The sequence below is a fragment of the Ylistrum balloti genome, unplaced genomic scaffold, assembly GCF_031769215.1.
Source record: "Ylistrum balloti isolate Yb309-2 unplaced genomic scaffold, AGI_CSIRO_Ybal_v1 Utg369756, whole genome shotgun sequence".
NCBI classification, from domain to species: Eukaryota; Metazoa; Mollusca; class Bivalvia; order Pectinida; family Pectinidae; genus Ylistrum; species Ylistrum balloti.
In genome coordinates this window covers 1414866-1437480 of record NW_026781957.1, presented here as the reverse complement: position 1 = coordinate 1437480, position 22615 = coordinate 1414866, and the positions used below count along the sequence as shown (strand labels likewise).

The 22615-nt window shown below is 38.5% G+C and overlaps 1 protein-coding gene across 1 annotated transcript in view; it reads right to left on the bottom strand.

The window, feature by feature from the left end:
* Positions 1–22615, bottom strand: part of LOC132543467 (A disintegrin and metalloproteinase with thrombospondin motifs 9-like) — a 153980-nt gene that overhangs the window by 70572 nt on the left and 60793 nt on the right. Inside the window, exon 6 of the mRNA XM_060206969.1 lies at positions 10860–10984. Within this exon, the coding sequence (XP_060062952.1) occupies positions 10860–10984 (125 nt within the window). The remainder of the gene's footprint in view (positions 1–10859; positions 10985–22615) is intronic.

The following is a 22615-nucleotide window of genomic DNA, read 5'->3' as shown; positions in this document are numbered from 1 at the left end:
GTAGCTGTAGCCAGGAATAGCACTTCCTTGTAGTTGTAGACCGGGAATAGCACTGCCTTGTAGCTGTAGACAGGAATAGCACTGCCTTGTAGCTGTAGCCAGGAATAGCACTGCCTTGTATTGGTAGTTGTAAGTCCAGGTCTAATATCAGCAGTTATGTGATTATGACATCACAACTGTGTCCTGGTCTAATATCACCAGTGATGTGATTATGACATCACAATTGTGATATTGCTACAATTGTTTGATATTCAAGCTAAAACAAATATTTACCTGGTAAACATATTACCTTATTGTAAATGAAAAAAAAATAACAAACTCATGTGAGGGTGAAGAAGAAATTGGGTTATAAAGTAACTGCACAGTAATTATTACAGGAATTGTAATTTTATATCACACTAACGAAGCTCCAGACGTAAGATCAGAAGGTTATTGATTATATAATTGTAATTTTGTCACAATTAATAAAACAATGATATTGACAACACTTTGATACAGGAATGGCATTTTAATCAGAATGCTTACTTAATTAATAGAAAAAATCTAACAGTGCTGTCATACTTAATTATCAATTAAATTAATGTCCAGAATTTGAATGGAGTTATCTATTGTAAATCATTACAATAAAATGGATTGTCAATGAAACAATTGTTCCTAAATCTGTTTTAGACTGTCGTTAATTGTATTCTGATCAGGGACTTCAAAACAATTTATTACACATTAAAGTTTATAGATAATAGGCATTGATTAAGGGGGAATGACTGTTCACTGCCATTAAAACAAAAGTTCGTCACATACTAGACACTATAATACCACAGATTAAAAAAGATAAAAGAAAAACCACAATTTAAGAGCCAGCTAACTAGTTGGGATGGGTTGACACTTAGAGGTAGAAACAAAGATAACCTGTCCCACTGCTGAGACAACCTTTGTGCCTGAAAGTCTCTTCCCAAACTGACCTTTGCTTGCTCATAAAAGGCAACCATCCCTTACATTTCAGGTGTCTTAAGAGATGGTTTTGACAGCTCCCTGTGAGGGGCTCTGCTGTCTCCAAGGAATTACTTAACAAATTAACACTTTAGAGAGCTATACTCAGTGGAGCATGGCAATATAGAGTGTATCCATTGAACATTGGCGATTTATTGCTTCACTGTCAAATCTTACTTGAAATGAAAGAACAGGTTGACAACCTATCAGTGAAGGTGGACCAATTTCAATCAGAAATACATAATCAGGTTTGACAACTGACGGACAAGATAAGAGTTTTGACCAGGCAATCTGACACATCTAAAAGGGCCATGTCAAATTCCTGTATTTTTTTACCATATAGAAATTATCTGATATGGAAGGTTGATTGTGCCTATCTCCTTTATATTGTGATCTTATGCAGCTGGTACCTATGTCAGGTCAGAGGTCAAAGGTCTTTTGGGTGCTGCCATTGTTGATATCAAACTGATTGATATAGATTTACTTGACCATAAAGGACAGATTCAATTAGAGTGGTCAATAGTAATTTAGTTAGGTGCATGAGAGAGATCAGTTTTAAGCTTCTGATAAGTAGAGGTATAAATCCCATGAAAAAAACTGACCAATGGTCTGAACCACCTGACCACAAACACTAGGACTTGACCACTGCTCAGGTGCAAACCCTACTAATCCTATTTGGGGTCTACATTAACCTGCTGAAAGGGTTTTGTTCCTCTGGCCACTGGTACAGAATAGATCTAACGAAAAAAAGGGAACAAGCCAAACCTTGAGAGGATTCAAAACTCTAAAGCTATAAAATTTATTCATACCAGGACGTCAGTAAAGGTTTGCCAGACAATGGCAAGTTGATTACTGTTATCTGAAACCCAAGGGAGGGATAATTGTTTGACAAGGACAAATAAGATTAAACTAATTACTCCCTACCACAGCCTGAGTTACAGACCCCTCCCCCTCCCCAACATCCCCTCCTCCCTTATAACTACAAACTATTTATCAAATAACGAAAGTCTAACCTGTAGTATAACTATAGATAAAAAAAAACTATAAACCTGTCAACAAAGGTCATTTTTGTTCCCAATGCAATCAATAGAGATTGATCCTCTATATAAAGACCACCTGCCTACAAAGGTCACTTGTTTCTGTTTCTGATGTAATACTTGCCATAACAATTGTCCCTCTGTATAAAGGTTACCTGCCTATAAAGGTCACTTGTTTCTATATAGGTCTATATGTCTCTGCTTGCTGTAGTAGCAGTTAGAGACAGGTGCTACCCCATATTTCTCCTTGATTCAGAGACCTACGTTGAACTCCCATCAGCCTTATTCTTACCTATTTTTGCTTTTTCTTCTTTCACATCAGTTTGTATTAGAGACTCTAAAGAATAATTTTGTACTTCTAAAACAGGTGTCATTGTTGTACTGGTGCTCTTGTAGGGATCAATATCACAGCATTCATCATAATGTATTCATAACACAGACTATCAATGACGTTACTAACACAAAACGCCAACATAAACATTTCTATGTCAAGGAACAAGTGATCCTTGTTTCAGCTTTAAGTAGATAATGAATAAATGTATCATAATCACAACTATCTCTTTATAAAGTAAGACCTCTGATTCATTGTCCGTAAATTAGGTCGGTACATGTCTGATGTTTTAATTTGAGTGATAAAAAACACAACTTAAAGGGCTTGCTTAACGACAGCTAAATTAATTCAACATCCCTCGCCTTTGAAACTGAAGAGCAGATCAAATGGGTCTATCACTGTTCACAATCACAACCTATTCAGGTATCACACAAAATTACAAGTTTCTGTCACTGTGTAGTTTTTACCAAAACACAGACAAGTTCTGATATACACATGGACACAATACCTGATGTCTTTGTCTCTGGCTGATGCAGTGTGATGTGTAATGGGAGATGGATCCACCTCGACCTTTTCTGACCTTTCCTGAGTCAATACAGCACCCAGACCTCATAAATGTCTATACTAATCAAAAGAAAACCTTTCTACTTTTGAATTCATAAACTACATGTGCTACCATGGACAAGGTCTTGTAACTCAAAGAGAAGTTATCTGATCAGGAAACCCTAGAACACAACTAAATCTATCGAGGTAGATTTCCGGGATAGCTTGCCTTTGAAATGTATATTTTTAACCCATTCAATCTAAGAAAAATACTTCTAAAGATTGACAAAACTGCAAAATGCATGGAACACGAGCTGTACAGAATCTTCACCTTACTTTTATGATTTTTTGTGAAGGTTGAAACATTGGTGATCCCTGCATGCTCCTGAGAGTTTCCACTGATCAGCATACAATGCTATAAAAGTAATGCTGATAGCTTTTGTCAAAATGTACACCACATGTAGAACTAATACCTTGTTATCAAATTAGATCACACACATTACATTGACATAAATATAACTTACGCTGCTATCAACGTCTCAATCAATCCCATTTATTGAAAAATGAAAACCATCAAAGGTTATGCTCGTTGTCTTTTCATTGCTAGGTGTATGATATAATAGTTAATACAGAGAGAGAAGATTTGGTGAATACTGACAGGCGGTGAATTCTTGTCAATTCTTCTTGGTAAGGTGTTTAACTCACCTTACAACATATCTGGGTATGGAGCTGTCAATCTTGTTGTAAAGTTTACCCTAAACTTTGTATCACAAATCTGGGTATGGAGCTGTCAATCTTGTTGTAAAGTTTACCCTACACTTTGTATCACAAATCTGGGTATGGAGCTGTCAATCTTGTTGTAAAGTTTACCCTACACTTTGTATCACAAATCTGGGTATGGAGCTGTCAATCTTGTTGTAAAGTTTACCCTAAACTTTGTATCACAAATCTGGGTATGGAGCTGTCAATCTTGTTGTAAAGTTTACCCTAAACTTTGTATCAGTCAGATACTAGATCTGGGTACATATATCTCAGATTGTTATATTTGTATGTTACTGATAAAAAAAGAATAAAATTTCCTTGTCTGCGTTCAAAATTGTAAGAGAAATTCATTTGAAACAAAGACATCAGAAATTATCATATACTAATTACTTAAAGATGATGAAGAAAATGAATGATGTGTTCAAGATGCCAATTAACATAAAGCAACGTTGCTTGTTTCAGAAAAGTAAAAGGAGCCGTGATGTAAATCTTACCAAACACCCACTGACAAAGTCCCTGACCCTTGTACCTATATCATGACGTGTGGAGGAGGTTCTCTGTAAATACACCAACAACTGCTGGCAAACAATCCCACAAAGAAAACATAGGAGACTCCATAATACTGTACAGATCTGCCAGATTCAGGGGTAGGAGCTGTTGTCTCAAAAGGTATTTATATACGTCTCCCAAGATCTGACAAGAGGAGTGGAAAACGCTGAACAGGAAGTGGAAAAATATAAGTGATACCCAGTTTTCTCAGACACAGGAAGTGGGAAACACACCTATGATAATTATGTCTCTCAGACACAGGAAGTGGGAAACACACCTATGATAATTATGTCTCTCAGACACAGGAAGTGGGAAACACACCTATGATAATAATGTCTCTCAGACACAGGAAGTGGGAAACACACCTATGATAATTATGTCTCTCAGACACAGGAAGTGGGAAACACACCTATGATAATTATGTCTCTCAGACACAGGAAGTGGGAAACACACCTATGATAATTATGTCTCTCAGACACAGGAAGTGGGAAACACACCTATGATAATTATGTCTCTCAGACACAGGAAGTGGGAAACACACCTATGATAATTATGTCTCTCAGACACAGGAAGTGGGAAACACACCTATGATAATTATGTCTCTCAGACACAGGAAGTGGGAAACACACCTATGATAATTATGTCTCTCAGACACAGGAAGTGGGAAACACACCTATGATAATTATGTCTCTCAGACACAGGAAGTGGGAAACACACCTATGATAATTATGTCTCTCAGACACAGGAAGTGGGAACCACATTCATGTTACCCACGTCTGTCAGTAAAAACAAAGTGGGAATGACATCAATGAAATCCAAATCTCTTAGTACACAAGAAGTAGAAGACACATCATTGATATTCCTATCTCTCAGTACACAAGAAGTATAAGGCACATCATTGATATTCCTATCTCTCAGTACACAAGAAGTATAAGACACATCATTGATATTCCTATCTCTCAGTACACAGGTTCCAATTCTTGTTGGAGTGGGTTACCATAGGTTACAATGCTGAAAACCAGACATGCACTTTTAGAAGAACAGTTGGCTCAAACCCCACACTTAATTATGTAAAAACCTTATAACCTACATAGAAACATGTACAAATGTTTCATTTCTGTGAACATATTTCTCTGTCATGTATCATTGTAAATCATATTCAGGTTTTATATATTTTGTTCATTAGTGGATGTCCCAGAAAGCACAGGGTAGATAAGAAAGATATAGAGGTCTTAAGTAATGCTAGGACAGAAGTAGGTCCAACTCCCTCACTCTCCCTCAGCTGGAGACGAGAAAGGAAACCCCTGATTCTGGAGCCAGAAGGGCATGCACTGGTCACTTAACATACAATAAGGAAGCAAACATGTTTTTTTAACTTGACCAATAATGCTTTAATTAACTTGATATGACTCTTCAAAATGCACAGTAAGACCAAGAAAAAACTTCTTTTTATTGTTCAAGACAAATATCAATCAATTTATAGATTCCATGAATATGAGTGAAAGTTTCAGCATGAGGGAGAAACCCTGGTGATGAGACGGGGTCAGGGTATGATGGTGAGATCAGTAAAGTGGCCATCCATATTCTCCTCAAACAAAACCCATTTCCACCAATTAGGGACCCCATAGAACAAAGCAGAAACAGGTGTTAGACTGTTCTGTCATTACTTTATTGAAAGGCTGTCCCTTTCTTGACAATATCAGGTTCTAGTAATTTTCTACATCAAAGGATTGGCTCGTGGCACCGCTAAAATGTTAACTACAGTCAAGTGCTACCTGTCCTTCTTCATTTCATACAGAAAATTAGTCTATCTACAGGCACCATACTCAAAAAACAATTGAACATTCTCCAAAAACCACCCTGCTAACTGGCAAACAGGGACCCCACGACTCTTCTGGATGAACTCGATAATCTGGCATACATTTAAACAATTACGGACGTTCAGCAGTGACTAACACATATTCCACATTAACATTTGAAAAATGGTTGTGTCGATGGTGCCAAGTGTTGGGCCGTAACTCACGGTTAAGGACGAGAGGTGAATTTTTTTAGTTTCATTTAAATGTATAATGATGATGTGGAGGGAGAATTTGTCTCCTCAGCTATGGAATGATCCCTCCACCAGGCCAGGTGATCCTCTCTACATAATCATTGATAAATGCAGCCAGAAGTAGCAGTGCAAGTGGAGGCAGTTTTACATCAGGAAGCAAAAAAACTTGCCAAAGTTTATAATGCGAACAGAGAATGCGTCATACTTGTGTACCCCAAGCAGGTGGAAATTGGATTTGAGGCTAGGCAGGATTTAAGCATCAACTTTGTTGGTCTTTAATTAAATCTCTAGGTTTTCATCAAAGTTCAGGAAGAATAACTGATCGCTAGAAACTTGTGCTGAAAACGTCATAACTGCAACTGATACCAAAACATAATCTGGATTAGCATCTGATGTGAGTGTAAAAGTCGTTAACTTTCTCCACCAAGATGGGTTCTAGGTTAGTGTTCAAATACTTATTTTATTGGAATGGTATGTCCTGAGTTACCTTCCTCCCCGATAAAGATCAAAAGTCGAGGATTATTTTATCTGGACACGGATAAGGTCGGCCACATTCCAATCTGTCTGAATGAAATCAGATTGATATAAATTACTTAAATATAGAACGCGCCTGCTTTACATCCCCCTCATCATCATTCTCTCATCCTCAGTGACACCAGTACATCCCAACATCCAAATAAAGTCACGGTCAAAGTCAGGCCACCTTAACCTCTCTCCATGGGGGAAATACCTGGGACTCTATAGTGAAGTAGGGAGTCAATATCTAAATAAAGACACCAGTCCACCCCAGCGTTTTTAAATAGTTCTGATAGGTTTGGAATAAGATTAGTGACCATACTGTGGTATAGGAGGCACATATCAGAAACGATAACCTTCATTTCTAGTGCAGGTCGATGGGAGGGGGCAGAGATTATTTCACTGAAATCCCTCACTGACAATTTACACTAAAAAAGTGTTGATTCAAGTCATGTTCTCTGTCAACTAAGTAGAGAAATTTGGATGTAAGCTGCCAAGCAGTCAGGTTAGCCACATCTCCTGTCCACTGTTGGCACTCTGTACACTCACGTTAATATATGCTCCTCCAAGGCAGTCCTGCCTGATGCAGATTACCTGGTGTCAATCGCAGGTAAAAAAAAGACATCATATGTCATGCAATTCTAATAACAGCCTCAAAAAGGTGCAATGTTTATTGAGCGGAGGTAAATGGGGGGCCCATACATGGCCGACTTCCTGTGAAGACTTTGAACCTGTCAGGATGTAATCATTATGAATGTAATCCATTGACAGTTCTAGGACACCTGATACATGACACACCTTCCCAGTCCTCAGTACAGCACTCACTTCCAACATTTTGAATGAAGTGATAGAGGATGTAAATATATATTATCTTGTTTATACTGAAGTTATTATTAAACACTTATAAACCAGTCACATCAATAAAACCTCTACACAGGCTGTAATGGTCAGGCAACTGTAATGGTCAGGCACCTGTAATAGTCAGGCCTCTGTAATGGTCAGGCATCTGTAATGGTCGGGCATCTGTAATAGTCAGGCCTCTGTAATAGTCAGGCCCCTGTAATGGTCAGGCATCTGTAATGGTCAGGCACCTGTAATAGTCAGGCCTCTGTAATGGTCAGGCATCTGTAAAGGTCGGGCGCCTGTAATAGTCAGGCCTCTGTAATGGTCAGGCATCTTTAATGGTCAGGCATCTGTAATGGTCGGGCCTCTGTAATGGTCGGGCCTCTCTAATGGTCGGGCATTTGTAAAAGTCAGGCCTCTGTAATGACCGGGCGCCTGTCTGTAATGTTTGGGCCTTTGTAATGGTCGGGCCTCTGTAATGGTCAGGCCTATGTAATGGTTGGGCCTCTGTAATCGTTAGGCATATTTAATTGTCGGGTGCCTGTAATGGTCAGGCGTATGTAACGGTCGGGTGTCTGTAATGGTCAGCGTATGTAATAGTTTGGGGCATATGTAATGGTCGAACGTCCAGTCACATCTATAAAACCTCTACACAAGCTGTAATGGTTGGGCGTCAACCAGATAGAGCATGACAACTTTCAAATTAATTTTCAACCCCAAGCTTTGTACTAATTAACACAGTCAGAAGTGCATGGCCCTATACATTACATATCTTTAACACAAAAGCTCCTACCTGACAGGTGGTATGTTAGGAAGGGAGGAAAGGGGAGGGGGAAACAGGTGAGAGGACAAAATCAGTCAACCAACACTGGGGATACAGATGAGCGAAGAGTAGTGATTAATGGCCAGTGAGACAGACATTAGATCAGAATCCAGGGATACAGAGTTATGTTTAAGCACATTCATCAGGTGACCGAAGCCTTTGGTACAGAGTACATCCTGGATGTCCACACCTATGCTGCTGGGAGGGTCACTTCCCCGGGACAGAGGGGTCAACATTTACAGCTCCGTAGGAATATAAATGTAGTAGAACTCATTGTGAACACCTTACCTGTACATATCATCTTAAACATGTAGCTCAAATACAGGTTTACATTGTACATCATTCACTGTAGACGCAAATGTAAAGCCATAAATGTCCCTTTCTCATCTAAAACCCCTCCAATATACTGCCCTTTCTCTCTCATAAAAACCCTCCAATATACTGCCCTTTCTCTCTCATAAAACCTCTCCAATATGCTGCCCTTTCTCTCTCATAAAACCTCTCCAATATGCTGCCCTTTCTCTCTCATAAAACCTCTCCAATATGCTGCCCTTTCTCTCTCATAAAACCTCTCCAATATGCTGCCCTTTCTCTCTCATAAAACCTCTCCAATATGCTGCCCTTTCTCTCTCATAAAACCTCTCCAATATGCTGCCCTTTCTCTCTCATAAAACCTCTCCAATATGCTGCCCTTTCTCTCTCATAAAACCTCTCCAATATACTGCCCTTTCTCTCTCATAAAACCCCTCCAATATGCTGCCCTTTCTCTCTCATAAAACCTCTCCAATATACTGTCCTTTATCTCTCATAAAACCCCTCCAATATACTGCCCTTCTCTCTCATAAAACCCTTCCAATATACTGCCCTTTCTCTCTCATAAAACCCCTCCAATATGCTGCCCTTTCTCTCTCATAAAACCTCTCCAATATACTGCCCTTTCTCTCTCATAAAACCACTCCAATATGCTGCCCTTTCTCTCTCATAAAACCTCTCCAATATACTGCCCTTTATCTCTCATAAAACCCCTCTAATATACTGCCCTTCTCTCTCATAAAACCCTTCCAATATACTGCCCTTTCTCTCTTATAAAACCCCTCCAATGTACTGCCCTTTCTCATGTAAAACCCCTCCAATGTACTGCCCTTTCTCTCTCATAAAACCCCTCCAATATGCTGCCCTTTCTCATGTAAAACCCCTCCAATGTACTGCCCTTTCTCTCTCATAAAACCCCTCCAATGTACTGCCCTTTCTCTCTCATAAAACCCCTCCAATGTACTGCCCTTTCTCATGTAAAACCCCTCCAATGTACTGCCCTTTCTCTCTCATAAAACCCCTCCAATATGCTGCCCTTTCTCTCTCATAAAACCTCTCCAATATACTGCCCTTTATCTCTCATAAAACCCCTCCAATATACTGCCCTTCTCTCTCATAAACCCCTCCAATATGCTGCCCTTTCTCTCTCATAAAACCCCTCCAATATACTGCCCTTTCTCATGTAAAACCCCTCCAATGTACTGCCCTTTCTCATATAAAACCCCTCCAATATACTGCCCTTCTCTCTCATAAACCCCTCCAATATACTGCCCTTTCTCTCTCATAAAACCCCTCCAATGTACTGCCCTTTCTCATGTAAAACCCCTCTAATGTACTGCCCTTTCTCATGTAAAACCCCTCCAATGTACTGCCGACATACAACTCCTAACCTGTTGTTTATAAATGTTGTTGTATTTACTTCTGTGGCCTCAGAAGGTCATTAAGTATGTCCTTACATTCCTTGAGATTAATGGTATTTTGTGGTAAGTGTTAAAACGCTAATACGTGTACCAATAATCTCTTAAGTCCATTCCTAAGGCAAAGAAATCTCAATAGTATTTAGTGTCACACACTCCTAGAAAGGAAATTAAAAATAAACTTGACCGAAATTCAAAGGGAAAAACTATATGAGAGAATATAATGCATTTGTATCTTGAATCATCATTATGGAACTTTCGTGTTATATAAACATAATCTAAAATGTAATGATGTATTGAGTTCAACAATGTGATCTATATCATCCGAATATTTAATGAAGCAGCACAGAAGTGTGGTAATATGGCAAGTAATAGGGAGTGTTATGGTAATTAATGGGGAGTGATATGGTAATTAATGGGGAGTGGTATGGTAAATAACGGGGAGTGATATGGTAAATAACGGGGAGTGGTATGGTAAATAACGGGGAGTGATATGTGCTGTTTGTAAGTTGTAATGTTTGTAAGTTGTGCTGTGTGTAAGTTGTGCTGTGTGTAAGTTGTACTGTGTGTAAGTTGTGCTGTGTGTAAGTTGTGCTGTGTGTATGTTGTGTTGTGTGTAAGTTGTGCTGTGTGTATGTTGTGCTGCGTGTATGTTGTGCTATGTGTACAATTGAGGGAGAAGACTTACCTGGTCATCAATACTGCAGTATCATAATGCTGTGGATGGTTGTCATCATGATTATTATGAGAATATTGCCACTTACAAAACTCTTGTAATGATAGAGCTGCATTTTGATTTATTCTTGGTCCATCCTGTAAATATACAACAATGATAACCTTAACATTGATTTCATTAAATATATCAACCCTTAAAGAAATATCAATAAATCTCATACATACACATGTACAACGCCCTTCACAGATATAACAATGCCCTTCACAGATATAACAATGCCCTTCACAGATATAACAATGCCCTTCACAAATATTTCAATGACCTTAACAAATATAACAATGACCTTTAACAGATATGACAATGACCCTCACAAATATAACAATGAACTTCACAAATATTTCAATGACCTTTACAAATATAACAATGACCTTTCACAGATATGACAATGACCCTCACAAATATAACAATGACCTTCACAAATATTTCAATGACCTTTACAAATATAGCAATGACCTTTACAAATATAGCAATGACCTTTACAAATATAACAATGACCTTTACAAATATAACAATGACCTTCACAGATATATCAGTGATCTATGTAGGTATCACAATGACCTTCACATATATACCAACGACCTTTAAAGATATACAATTAACTTTACAAATATGGACTTGCATGGACATCATTTATCACAGACAAACAGGATTATATCATTAAATACACAAAATACATGATGAGTCTAAATTCATTGTTTGTATGTTTGTGAAGCTGCTGTAACAGGAAACCCCTGAATGTCCTAGATTTAGCTGCCTTAGTCCCACCACCCAGTCAGATAATGTTCCTCTTCTCACTGTGTTTCATCTACTGAAGCTAATTATATGTATATGGGATCGTTGTAACCATGTTAATTTGACATCAGCAGACAAGATCAGAGATATTTCTTCCTAAATCCATGCCACCTCTGAGATATTGTCTGTGTTTTCTCTTGTCTTACTTTGTAAATAATAGCCAATAACAAAATAAACACACCAATGATGACTCTGGATTATTGTTAAGTGTTGATAAAAATCTGATAAATTTGTAGGATGAAAACTCACTATCAACCACAGTGAGAAGTAAGATAATGTGAGGGGTTAGATCATGTGAGGAGTTGGATCATGTGAGGAGTTGGATCATGTGAGGAGTTAGATCATGTGAGGTGTTAGATCATGTGAGTAGTTAGATCATGTGAGGGGTTAGATCATGTGAGGAGTTAGATCATGTGAGGGGTTAGATCATGTGAGGGGTTGGATCATGTGAGGAGTTGGATCATGTGAGGAGTTGGATCATGTGAGGAGTTAGATCATGTGAGGAGTTGGATCATGTGAGTAGTTAGATCATGTGAGGAGTTAGATCATGTGAGTAGTTAGATCATGTGAGAAGTAAGATAATGTGAGGAGTTAGATCATGTGGATCATGTGAGGAGTTGGATCATGTGAGGAGTTGGATCATGTGAGTAGTTAGATCATGTGAGGAGTTGGATCATGTGAGGAGTTGGATAATGTGAGGAGTTAGATCATGTGAGGAGTTAGATCATGTGAGGAGTTAGATCATGTGAGGGGTTAGATCATGTGAGTAGTTAGATCATGTGAGGAGTTAGATCATGTGAGGGGTTAGATCATGTGAGTAGTTAGATCATGTGAGGGGTTAGATCATGTGAGGGGTTAGATCATGTGAGGAGTTAGATCATGTGAGGGGTTTGATCATGTGAGGAGTTAGATCATGTGAGGAGTTAGATCATGTGAGGAGTTAGATCATGTGAGGTGTTAGATCATGTGAGGGGTTAGATCATGTGAGGAGTTAGATCATGTGAGGAGTTAGATCATGTGAGGAGTTAGATCATGTGAGGAGTTAGATCATGTGAGGAGTTAGATCATGTGAGGTGTTAGATCATGTGAGGGGTTAGATCATTTGAGGAGTTGGATCCTGTGAGGAGTTGAATCACGTTAGGAATTAGATCATGTGAGTTGGACCAGAGCACCTGTTCAACACAGATCAGAAGAAATAAGCCATAGAAATATTAATGGTGAATCAAACTCAATGAAACATAAACTGGATGCCAAACTAAAGATAGATGTCAAACTCAAAACTAGCATATAAATCCTATACAAAATTTCCACTGTAGTTTTGGAGCCTGCCTTTTGTGACAGCTCTCGGGCAGTTTGTATCTCGTCATGCCACTATTTATAAATGTTTTTGTGAACTGGTATGTCTACACCAGAGAATCCACCTGTTGGCCTACAAATCTATCACAAAAACTCTGACAAACAAGGATACCTGACTCTAATTTATTTCCAATAATAACTCTACTTTATACCATGTTTTATAGAGTTCTTTCATCATTAACCAAAGTTTTTAGGCTTTCAATATGGACATGAAATACTCCTAGAATGCATTCCTGTCTAGTCATATATCAACCTTGTTTACAATGTTTCTCAAAATAAAAACATGTCACTGGTACTAAATATAGCATGTCACAGTTCCCTGTCACATCACACACCATAATTCTTTCTAGTCACAGTTCCCTGTCACATCACACACCATAATTCTTTCTAGTCACAGTTCCCTGTCACATCACACACCATAATTCTTTCTAGTCACAGTTCCCTGTCACATCACACACCATAATTCTTTCTAGTCACAGTTCCCTGTCACATCACACACCATAATTCTTTCTAGTTTCCCTGTCACATCACACACCATAATTCTTTCTAGTCACAGTTCCCTGTCACATCACACACCATAATTCTTTCTAGTCACAGTTCCCTGTCACATCACACACCATAATTCTTTCTAGTCACAGTTCCCTGTCACATCACACACCATAATTCTTTCTAGTCACAGTTCCCTGTCACATCACACACCATAATTCTTTCTAGTCACAGTTCCCTGTGATTTCCTGTCTTGTTTTTTTATTCAAGCTGCACTAGTCCCTTTTTACACCTACTCATTTTTTTAAAACTTCTGAAATTGTTGTAGTTTAAAAATGATATCAAACAGATCTCCTTCATGAATGGCCTGGGGAAGATGAATGGATGAGAAAGTTGTAACTTTTTTAAACAAAAAACAAACAAAAAAGAATCTATATTTACTTCCTTCCTCTCACCAAAATAAAAGAAATGGGTTCACAGAGAACAGACACAAGTTTTTGACTGAATTCTGTGGTAAAATTTGTTCTTATATTTAAATAGAAGATAGCCTCTTTGGTGCCATAAAGAAAGGCCTTGTTTTAACCTATCTCTGCTCGATTGGGGCATTGTAGTTTTAGGTGCAACAACTGCTGGTGAAAATAAAGATAATTTCCCTTAGATTGGTGAATCCCTGAAGTACATCCTTTGTTAAACACTAAGAACAATGTACATATCTACATGAGTGATCAATATGTTTTATACCTTGTAGTAGCTTACAAACATTAACATCAAAGTGTGGAAACTATTCCACCTATGTGTTATGAGAAGCACATGATACTGCTCGCTTTGTGTACTAAGGGTATTGGTGATGTATTTGAACCTGACTTTGTGTTTTCAACTTCTTTCCTACAGAGAGGTAGTAGTTAAACTGATGAATGGGTATGCCCTGAAGGCCCTTGTCAACACTCTCTCAATGAACAGGTTGAAAACCCATTTCTGTCTCTCTTCCATCTGGAGCCATCTGACCCTTGTTTTTGTCAAAGTGGCCTGAAATGGAGTTGATGACTTAAACAGTACTGATTGGTTGATATATGTTCATTTTTTGTCCAATCACCAATTTGCCCATGACTGATCTGCGTAGAGAGGATGCTAGTTATGCTGGTAAGGAAATGTTCTGTACTTTAGCTAGGGTATTTGGGTGCTGTAGCCCTAAACAGTCCCACAAACCATTGCAACCCCCATTTACAGAAAGAAAAAAAAATCTCTTTCAAAATATTTGCTGTATCTTCACATCACAACAAATTTTATCCAAGAAACCTGCTTGCTTTTCCACAAGATGAGCTTGAATATGTAGTGGAAATGACCAATTTACTTTGAATTATTACCTATCTTAGCTGATTCCCCCCACTTCTATAGTTACACCCACCACTGAGTACTCAGTTTGTAGGATCTCAATAAATGTAAAGTGCAAAAGGAGATGGACCATTACTCAAAAAGCCATTCACATTTTTATGGGAATTATTTACTAATGACAAACAAGTTACATCTGTTTCCTGTGTTCCATCCCCCCATCATTAGGTATTAAGTACTTAAAACAGCTACAGGTGTGAAATCCTTCTGTATTAGACCTTCAGTCCACTATTCACACAATCTATCGGCATTAAAGTTTAGGACTCCCAAAATACCTGACCTGCTGGCCACCTGCCTAATACCATACATACATAGACACTGAGGTTTCTTGTCCACAAATATAGCTTTCCTATCCCTCCCTCATGACTCTGGTAAATACCTCTCTCACAACTTTGCCTCAGTAAACACCGTCCCCTTCTCTTCCACTTCGTCCTATCCCTTCCTCCATTTCCAATACCCCTCATCCTCATCATATCCCTGCAAATACCTAAGGTTTCCACTACCCTTGTCCTACCCAAGATTCCACGCCCCCTGTCCTACCCAAGATTCCACGCCCCCTGTCCTACCTAAGGTTCCACGCCCCCTGTCCTACCTAAGGTTCCACGCCCCCTGTCCTACCTAAGGTTCCACGCCCCCTGTCCTACCCAAGATTCCACGCCTCCTGTCCTACCTAAGGTTCCACGCCCCCTGTCCTACCTAAGATTCCACGCCCCTCCCCTATCATCACACCATACTGCCATATTAAATCAACATTAATGGAGTCAGTCATGTTTCACCATCCTTTATTGAGCTTTTATAGTATCTGTAGGTTTTCATACAAAAGTACAATTGTACCAAGACTTAAAAAAAATCTTACATCCCTGACCTACAAACAATTAAAAACCTGTTCAAAAGACATTAAAGAATATTCTGGTGTGTCTAGTATCACTCGTGCCTGTACAAAACGGAATCTGAACATCTATACAAAAGTACTATGTGAACCACACACTTCTCAGTAATTCGTCTTCAACTAAACAAATAAATTAAACGAATTGATGAACAGTTTCAAAACACGGAGAACAAAATCAAGCTCTTAACAATGTTTGTAGTGAAAATTCCTTTCATCCTATCATTAAATGAACAAATAAAACTAACCAATCAGAACCCAGTTTACAAAAGCCATTATTACTAAGTTGGGTAACAATTAATTCCATTGTTAAAGACCACCAATCTATCCATCAAGGTTTCCTGGTCCATTTCACGTCAAAATGTCCGGCAAAGCAGGATACAATAAAAAAAAAAAAGTTTGAAGATATTTGTTGAGATGAATAAAGATCAAGATAGTAGAGTGTAAAGTGAGAAAACAGGTATACAGGGCAAATATGACTGATGGTTACTACAACTCACAGCTACCACTCAGGAACTTTGTGTAACCACAGGAGTACAAGAGATGGCTACAACAGGTAACCAAGATCAACATAATTGATGGTAACCTTGTGTAACCACAGGAGTACAAGAGATGGCTACAACAGGTAACCAAGATCAACATAATTGATGGTAACCTTGTGTAACCACAGGAGTACAAGAGATGGCTACAACAGGTAACCAAGATCAACATAATTGATGGTAAAGCAGAGGGGAGGAGAATGATAGAGAAGATGACAAGAGGAAGAAAACCTTGAAGAGACTTGGAGAATAAAAAAGAGGCTGGAGATTAGAGAAGAATTGTAGAGGAGAATGGAAGAGAGGGGAAAGAGAGGAAAGGGAGAGAGAAGAAAAAGGGAAGAAGATAATGAGGTGATGGGTACAGAACCTAGTGTACTGAGGGTTAAGGAGACTACATACATCTGGGCAGGTTAGAGGAGGTGATGGGTACCTAGTGTACTGAGGGCTAAGGAGAATACATACATCTGGGCAGGTTAGAGGAGGTGATGGGTACCTAGTGTACTGAGGGTTAAGGAGACTACATACATCTGGGCAGGTTAGAGGAGGTGATGGGTACCTAGTGTACTGAGGGTTAAGGAGACTACATACATCTGGGCAGGTTAGAGGAGGTGATGGGTACCTAGTGTACTGAGGGCTAAGGAGACTACATACATCTGGGCAGGTTAGAGGAGGTGATGGGTACCTACATCTGGGCAGGTTAGAGGAGGTGATGGGTACCTAGTGTACTGAGGGTTAAGGAGACTACATACATCTGGGCAGGTTAGAGGAGGTGATGGGTACCTACATCTGGGCAGGTTAGAGGAGGTGATGGGTACCTAGTGTACTGAGGTTTAAGGAGACTACATACATCTGGGCAGGTTAGAGGAGGTGATGGGTACCTAGTGTACTGATCTGGGCAGGTTAGAGGAGGTGATGGGTACCTAGTGTACTGAGGGTTAAGGAGACTACATACATCTGGGCAGGTTAGAGGAGGTGATGGGTACCTACATCTGGGCAGGTTAGTGATGGGTACTGAGGGTTAAGGAGACTACATACATCTGGGCAGGTTAGAGGAGGTGATGGGTACCTAGTGTACTGAGGGTTAAGGAGACTACATACATCTGGGCAGGTTAGAGGAGGTGATGGGTACCTAGTGTACTGAGGGTTAAGGAGACTACATACATCTGGGCAGGTTAGAGGAGGTGATGGGTACCTACATCTGGGCAGGTTAGAGGAGGTGATGGGTACCTAGTGTACTGAGGGTTAAGGAGACTACATACATCTGGGCAGGTTAGAGGAGGTGATGGGTACCTAGTGTACTGAGGGCTAAGGAGACTACATACATCTGGGCAGGTTAGAGGAGGTGATGGGTACCTAGTGTACTGAGGTTTAAGGAGACTACATACATCTGGGCAGGTTAGAGGAGGTGATGGGTACCTAGTGTACTGAGGTTTAAGGAGACTACATACATCTGGGCAGGTTAGAGGAGGTGATGGGTACCTAGTGTACTGAGGGTTAAGGAGACTACATACATCTGGGCAGGTTAGAGGAGGTGATGGGTACCTAGTGTACTGAGGGCTAAGGAGACTACATACATCTGGGCAGGTTAATGACAGTGTGATGGATACAGTCTAATTTATCAGAGAAAGATTTCTTAATCCATCTGTCAAAGTAAACGATAATCACAGTTCTATTGATGGGGATGGTAATCATCATCAAATCTCAGACCACAGAACTGGACACTGGGAAATCAATCATCAGACCACCTCCAGAGTCGCCAGATCTGGTTCTGTTTCAATTAACAGGCTGAAACTGATTAAAGTGTCTAAAGGTCAAAATGTAACTGATTAAAGTGTCTAGTCAAAATGTAACTGATTAAAGTGTCTGGTCAAAATGTAACTGATTAAAGTGTCTGGTCAAAATGTAACTGATTAAAGTGTCTAGTCAAAATGTAACTGATTAAAGTGTCTGGTCAAAATGTAACTGATTAAAGTGTCTGGTCAAAATGTAACTGATTAAAGTGTCTGGTCAAAATGTAACTGATTAAAGTGTCTGGTCAAAATGTAACTGATTAAAGTGTCTAGTCAAAATGTAACTGATTAAAGTGTCTGGTCAAAATGTAACTGATTAAAGTGTCTGGTCAAAATGTAAAGAGCAAATACTAATCTTGGCCTTGTGACAATAACGTAACAAATTTGCAGAACAAAGAGATAAGTATTTGTGAACTAGCTAACATTTTTTAGAATGCTTTCATCTTACAAGAGATAATACACACAAATAAAGTATTTCTTTGTACTATTACTTCTTACTGATGCAGTATGTTTTTTTCTTTCCTACATGTTTAGAATTTCGTTCTTTGTTCATCAAAAGAATATTTTTTTTTTTGTGTTAAGTACCAAACATTATCCAGTCAGTCTTTCATTAAGTACGATATAGTGTATAGTTGGTCCAAGTTTCCAGAGATCTACAGTGGGAATTAAAAGTTCATTCAAGGACCAGGGAAACATCATTCACACATTTTGGTGGTCTCAACCATTTGTAAATCATGTTTTAAAACCTTGTCATTGTGAGTAGATTACGGCTGTTAATATCATGGTTTCCCTTTTATTGTGAGAATACCCTGGGGCAGTGATTACCCCACCACCGACCACACTATCGACCACAAAATGACCAATGGTCAAACTCCGTAACTGATAGGACCTGGTATCTGCTGCGAGACTTTTGTATAAGGACAATGCTTGTCCCACCTCTACATAGTCGAGTGCTTTTGTATTTTTCTCAGAAGAATGAAAACTAAAACAGATTAAATACACCTGAAAATGTATGTAAATATTCAATATAAACATACGTCCCCGCGGAGAATGCACAAATTTCTGAATCCTGAAATCCATAACCATACAACAATTCATCCTTATTTAACCATGGTAAGGGATATCGTAACCATCTGACCACCCTCCTTACACGGTAAAAATAGCCAAACGATACACCATAGGTTAAATAATAAAAATCCTACTACTGATAACGAAATCAGAAAACCATGCTTCATTTTATATAAAACAAGAATTAATTGTTTTCAGAAATAGCTCTGTTGTATATTTTAAAAATGATTTGAATAAAATCTACTTGCAGGTGTACAGGTAATACATCACCTGGATGACTGACGTCAACAACATTTGATCTACATGTCAAAAATATTTCATCGATGGATCAAATAGTTGGGAACAACACCAGCAATAAATCAAAATTATGGAGTTTGATAAGTGTTCAAATATTGTCATTTTCCCCCCTAAAGTTACAACTTGTATTTAATAATACTTGTGATTTGTCATCAGCCCAGCTGCTGAGGACTATCTATATATACGTGTTGTGTAAAGTGATCGTCCTTGACTGACGAACACACGTCATAAACCCCGAGATCTACCTACCCTGCGTATCAATGATTATCATTCATCACAACCATTCACATTAGTATTCATTAATATCAGTGAATTTGGAACATCTATGCATCAGTTATATTAAGATATTCACTGACTTCATGAATTACATTATGACAAATTAAAGGTGTGAACATTTACACCAGACTGGTGTACTGCAGCTACGTGGAATTATTGAACATAGGTCAGGATCAAACCTTATATAACCTGCCTACAAAGGTCATACCTGTCTATAAAGATTTACCTGACCATAGAGATCACAAAAGTCCATACTAAAACCTGTCTATTGAGGTCATATATGTCCAGACTTTAACCTGAATATACAGGTAACAAGTGTCTAGAATATAACCTGGCTATAGAGGTCACATATGCCCATACTTTAACCTGACTATAAGGGTCACACATATCCATACATTAACCTGATTATAAGGGTCACACATATCCAGTGTAAAACCTGACTATAGAGGTCACAGACATCCAGACACGTGTCCAGACTTTATACATATGTCCCCACTAATTAAAACTAATCTTTTATTTCCACAATTGTAGATATTTTCACATTAGGTTTTATACAGAAAACTCGAGCACTGGAGGCTGTGGAAAGTGGAGAACAGGACAACATAAAACAGAAGACAAGATAAAAACCTGGTTGAAACTGTCCCATGTATCAAAGCTGTGATGGGCTTCCTGCTGCACAGCTGCACTCAACAGACCTATATCAGTTCTGACATTCACTACATCATAAACACCCACTGACATTGTCTTAAACTATTTCGGTCAAACTCAATGCACCAAGCTTGGTGAGTCTGTCTAGCAACAGCCGGGTCCCAAAGTCAATGGTAAGTAGTGAAGAACAAGGCTGTATCAGTGTTGCTATCAGAGAGTGTTATAGTGATACATTATTATGTCAGACCTGACCTACCAGTCTGGCGACAGAAACTACACACCATTAAACCAACAGGAATAGAACATTTATTTTCGTTCAAGTTCATTTTCTCTTAGAAGCCTATCACAAAGAAAAGTCAAACGAGAACATCTGATTTTAAAATAAACCTCCTGTATATATCATACAAAGAAGGCTTACAATCAATAGCAGTTCTATATAACAACTAAAGCACTCAAATCCCTGCCATAAAAAACTCTCCAAACATTAAATAAGTACCAATAAACCACACAGGAAGAATTTATAATCCATTTTTTTATTCCATAATCCTGTAGTTATGTGTTACTAGCTGACCAAAACTTGTTTCCATAGAAACAAGTGAAAATGCCTACTTTGTTCAGATCCATCCTGTCATTTCTATTGTAAAGAAGTTTCAAAATCTTTTCATTTTATAAAACATGCATTTAAATTTTACAGACATATTGATCAGTTCTGCAGAAATTGAAAGTTGAAATGCCAAGATTTGTATGATTTATTGGAGATTAATGTAGTTAAGTACCATAATGTAACTATCACACGTCACAAAAAAATGCACCATTGTGAAAAGCAAATTTCTAAGTTCTGAATGACTGATAAACATTTTAAATGTTTAAACAATGACCTTTCAATGTGAGTAAAAAGGCAAAGCATGAATAAACACACATCTCTAAAAGGCCACACAATTCTAAATGTCTCTGTGAATGAAATACCTCCCTAGTCCTGGTACTGATTTATCAGCCTGCACATGTTTCAGTGAGACAAATCTGCACATCCTGCATGGCATATAAATGGACGGCAGATCAGTAACCATCACAGAAATAATAAACTGGTCAGTTTTATGAAATGTTACGCAAAAACTCTCGGATCCATTCACCTAGGGCCAATCATCAACAGTGCATTATATCACAGAAGTCATTTACTATGACAACGTGAATGACATATTTCAAGACAAGTTTTGATGTAGCTTTTAATTTTTTCATTAATATCTAAGTCGTAAACCCTGAGTTGTGTATGTTCAGTATACAGTACTCAGTGTAACGGGGGTGGGGGTGGGGGGTCGTGGATGGTAATCAATCAAACACTGTAATCAAAACCAAAGTAAGATGCACGTTAAACATTCTCAATGAGACAGCGTCTAACGAGGCCCGTGATGCCATCACACTGACTTGGCCAGTGGTACCTAATGATAAACATTTATTTTACACATCTCACACCAAATGCATTTGAAAGACAGCATCCCCCCTAACTCCCCATATCAGTTTGCAACATGCAGCAGCAAAGACTATATCTGATATACGTGTCCGGACCATCAGATAGCACAACATTGCCTTAAACATCACATAATTAGCACTAAATGAAAAAAGTGCGGAAGGAATAAAAAATAGAAATCTGGTTTAAAACTCAATGATACAGTGATATGTATTAAGTGTGAGGTTCAGTGACACTCATCACCTGTTAATCTGATGTAGGGTAAACCACTGACCTAATAAGTTAGAATTAAAAAACTTTTATAGCAAGTTGATAAAAACCTGATTATTCAGGGAGACCGGAATAATGCTGATGAAAGACTACTTAGTGTCTAGTACATAAAACGTCAGCATTGTAGGACCATGTACCAAAAATCTTGTTAATGAAAAGACAGCATTGTCGGACCATGTACCAAAAATCTTGTACATAAAACGTCAGCATTGTCGGACCATGTACCAAAAATCTTGTTAATGAAAAGTCAGCATTGTCGGACCATGTACCAAAAATTTTGTACATAAAAATCAGAAATTTTAGTTCGTATGCCAAAATCTTGTACGAGAAAAGTCAGCATTTTTGATGTCCTGTGTACCAAAAGTTCTGTACATAAAAAACAGTATATTTATGTCCATGTACCGAAAATCTTGTGTATAAAAAGTCTGTAAAAGGTCTATAACAGG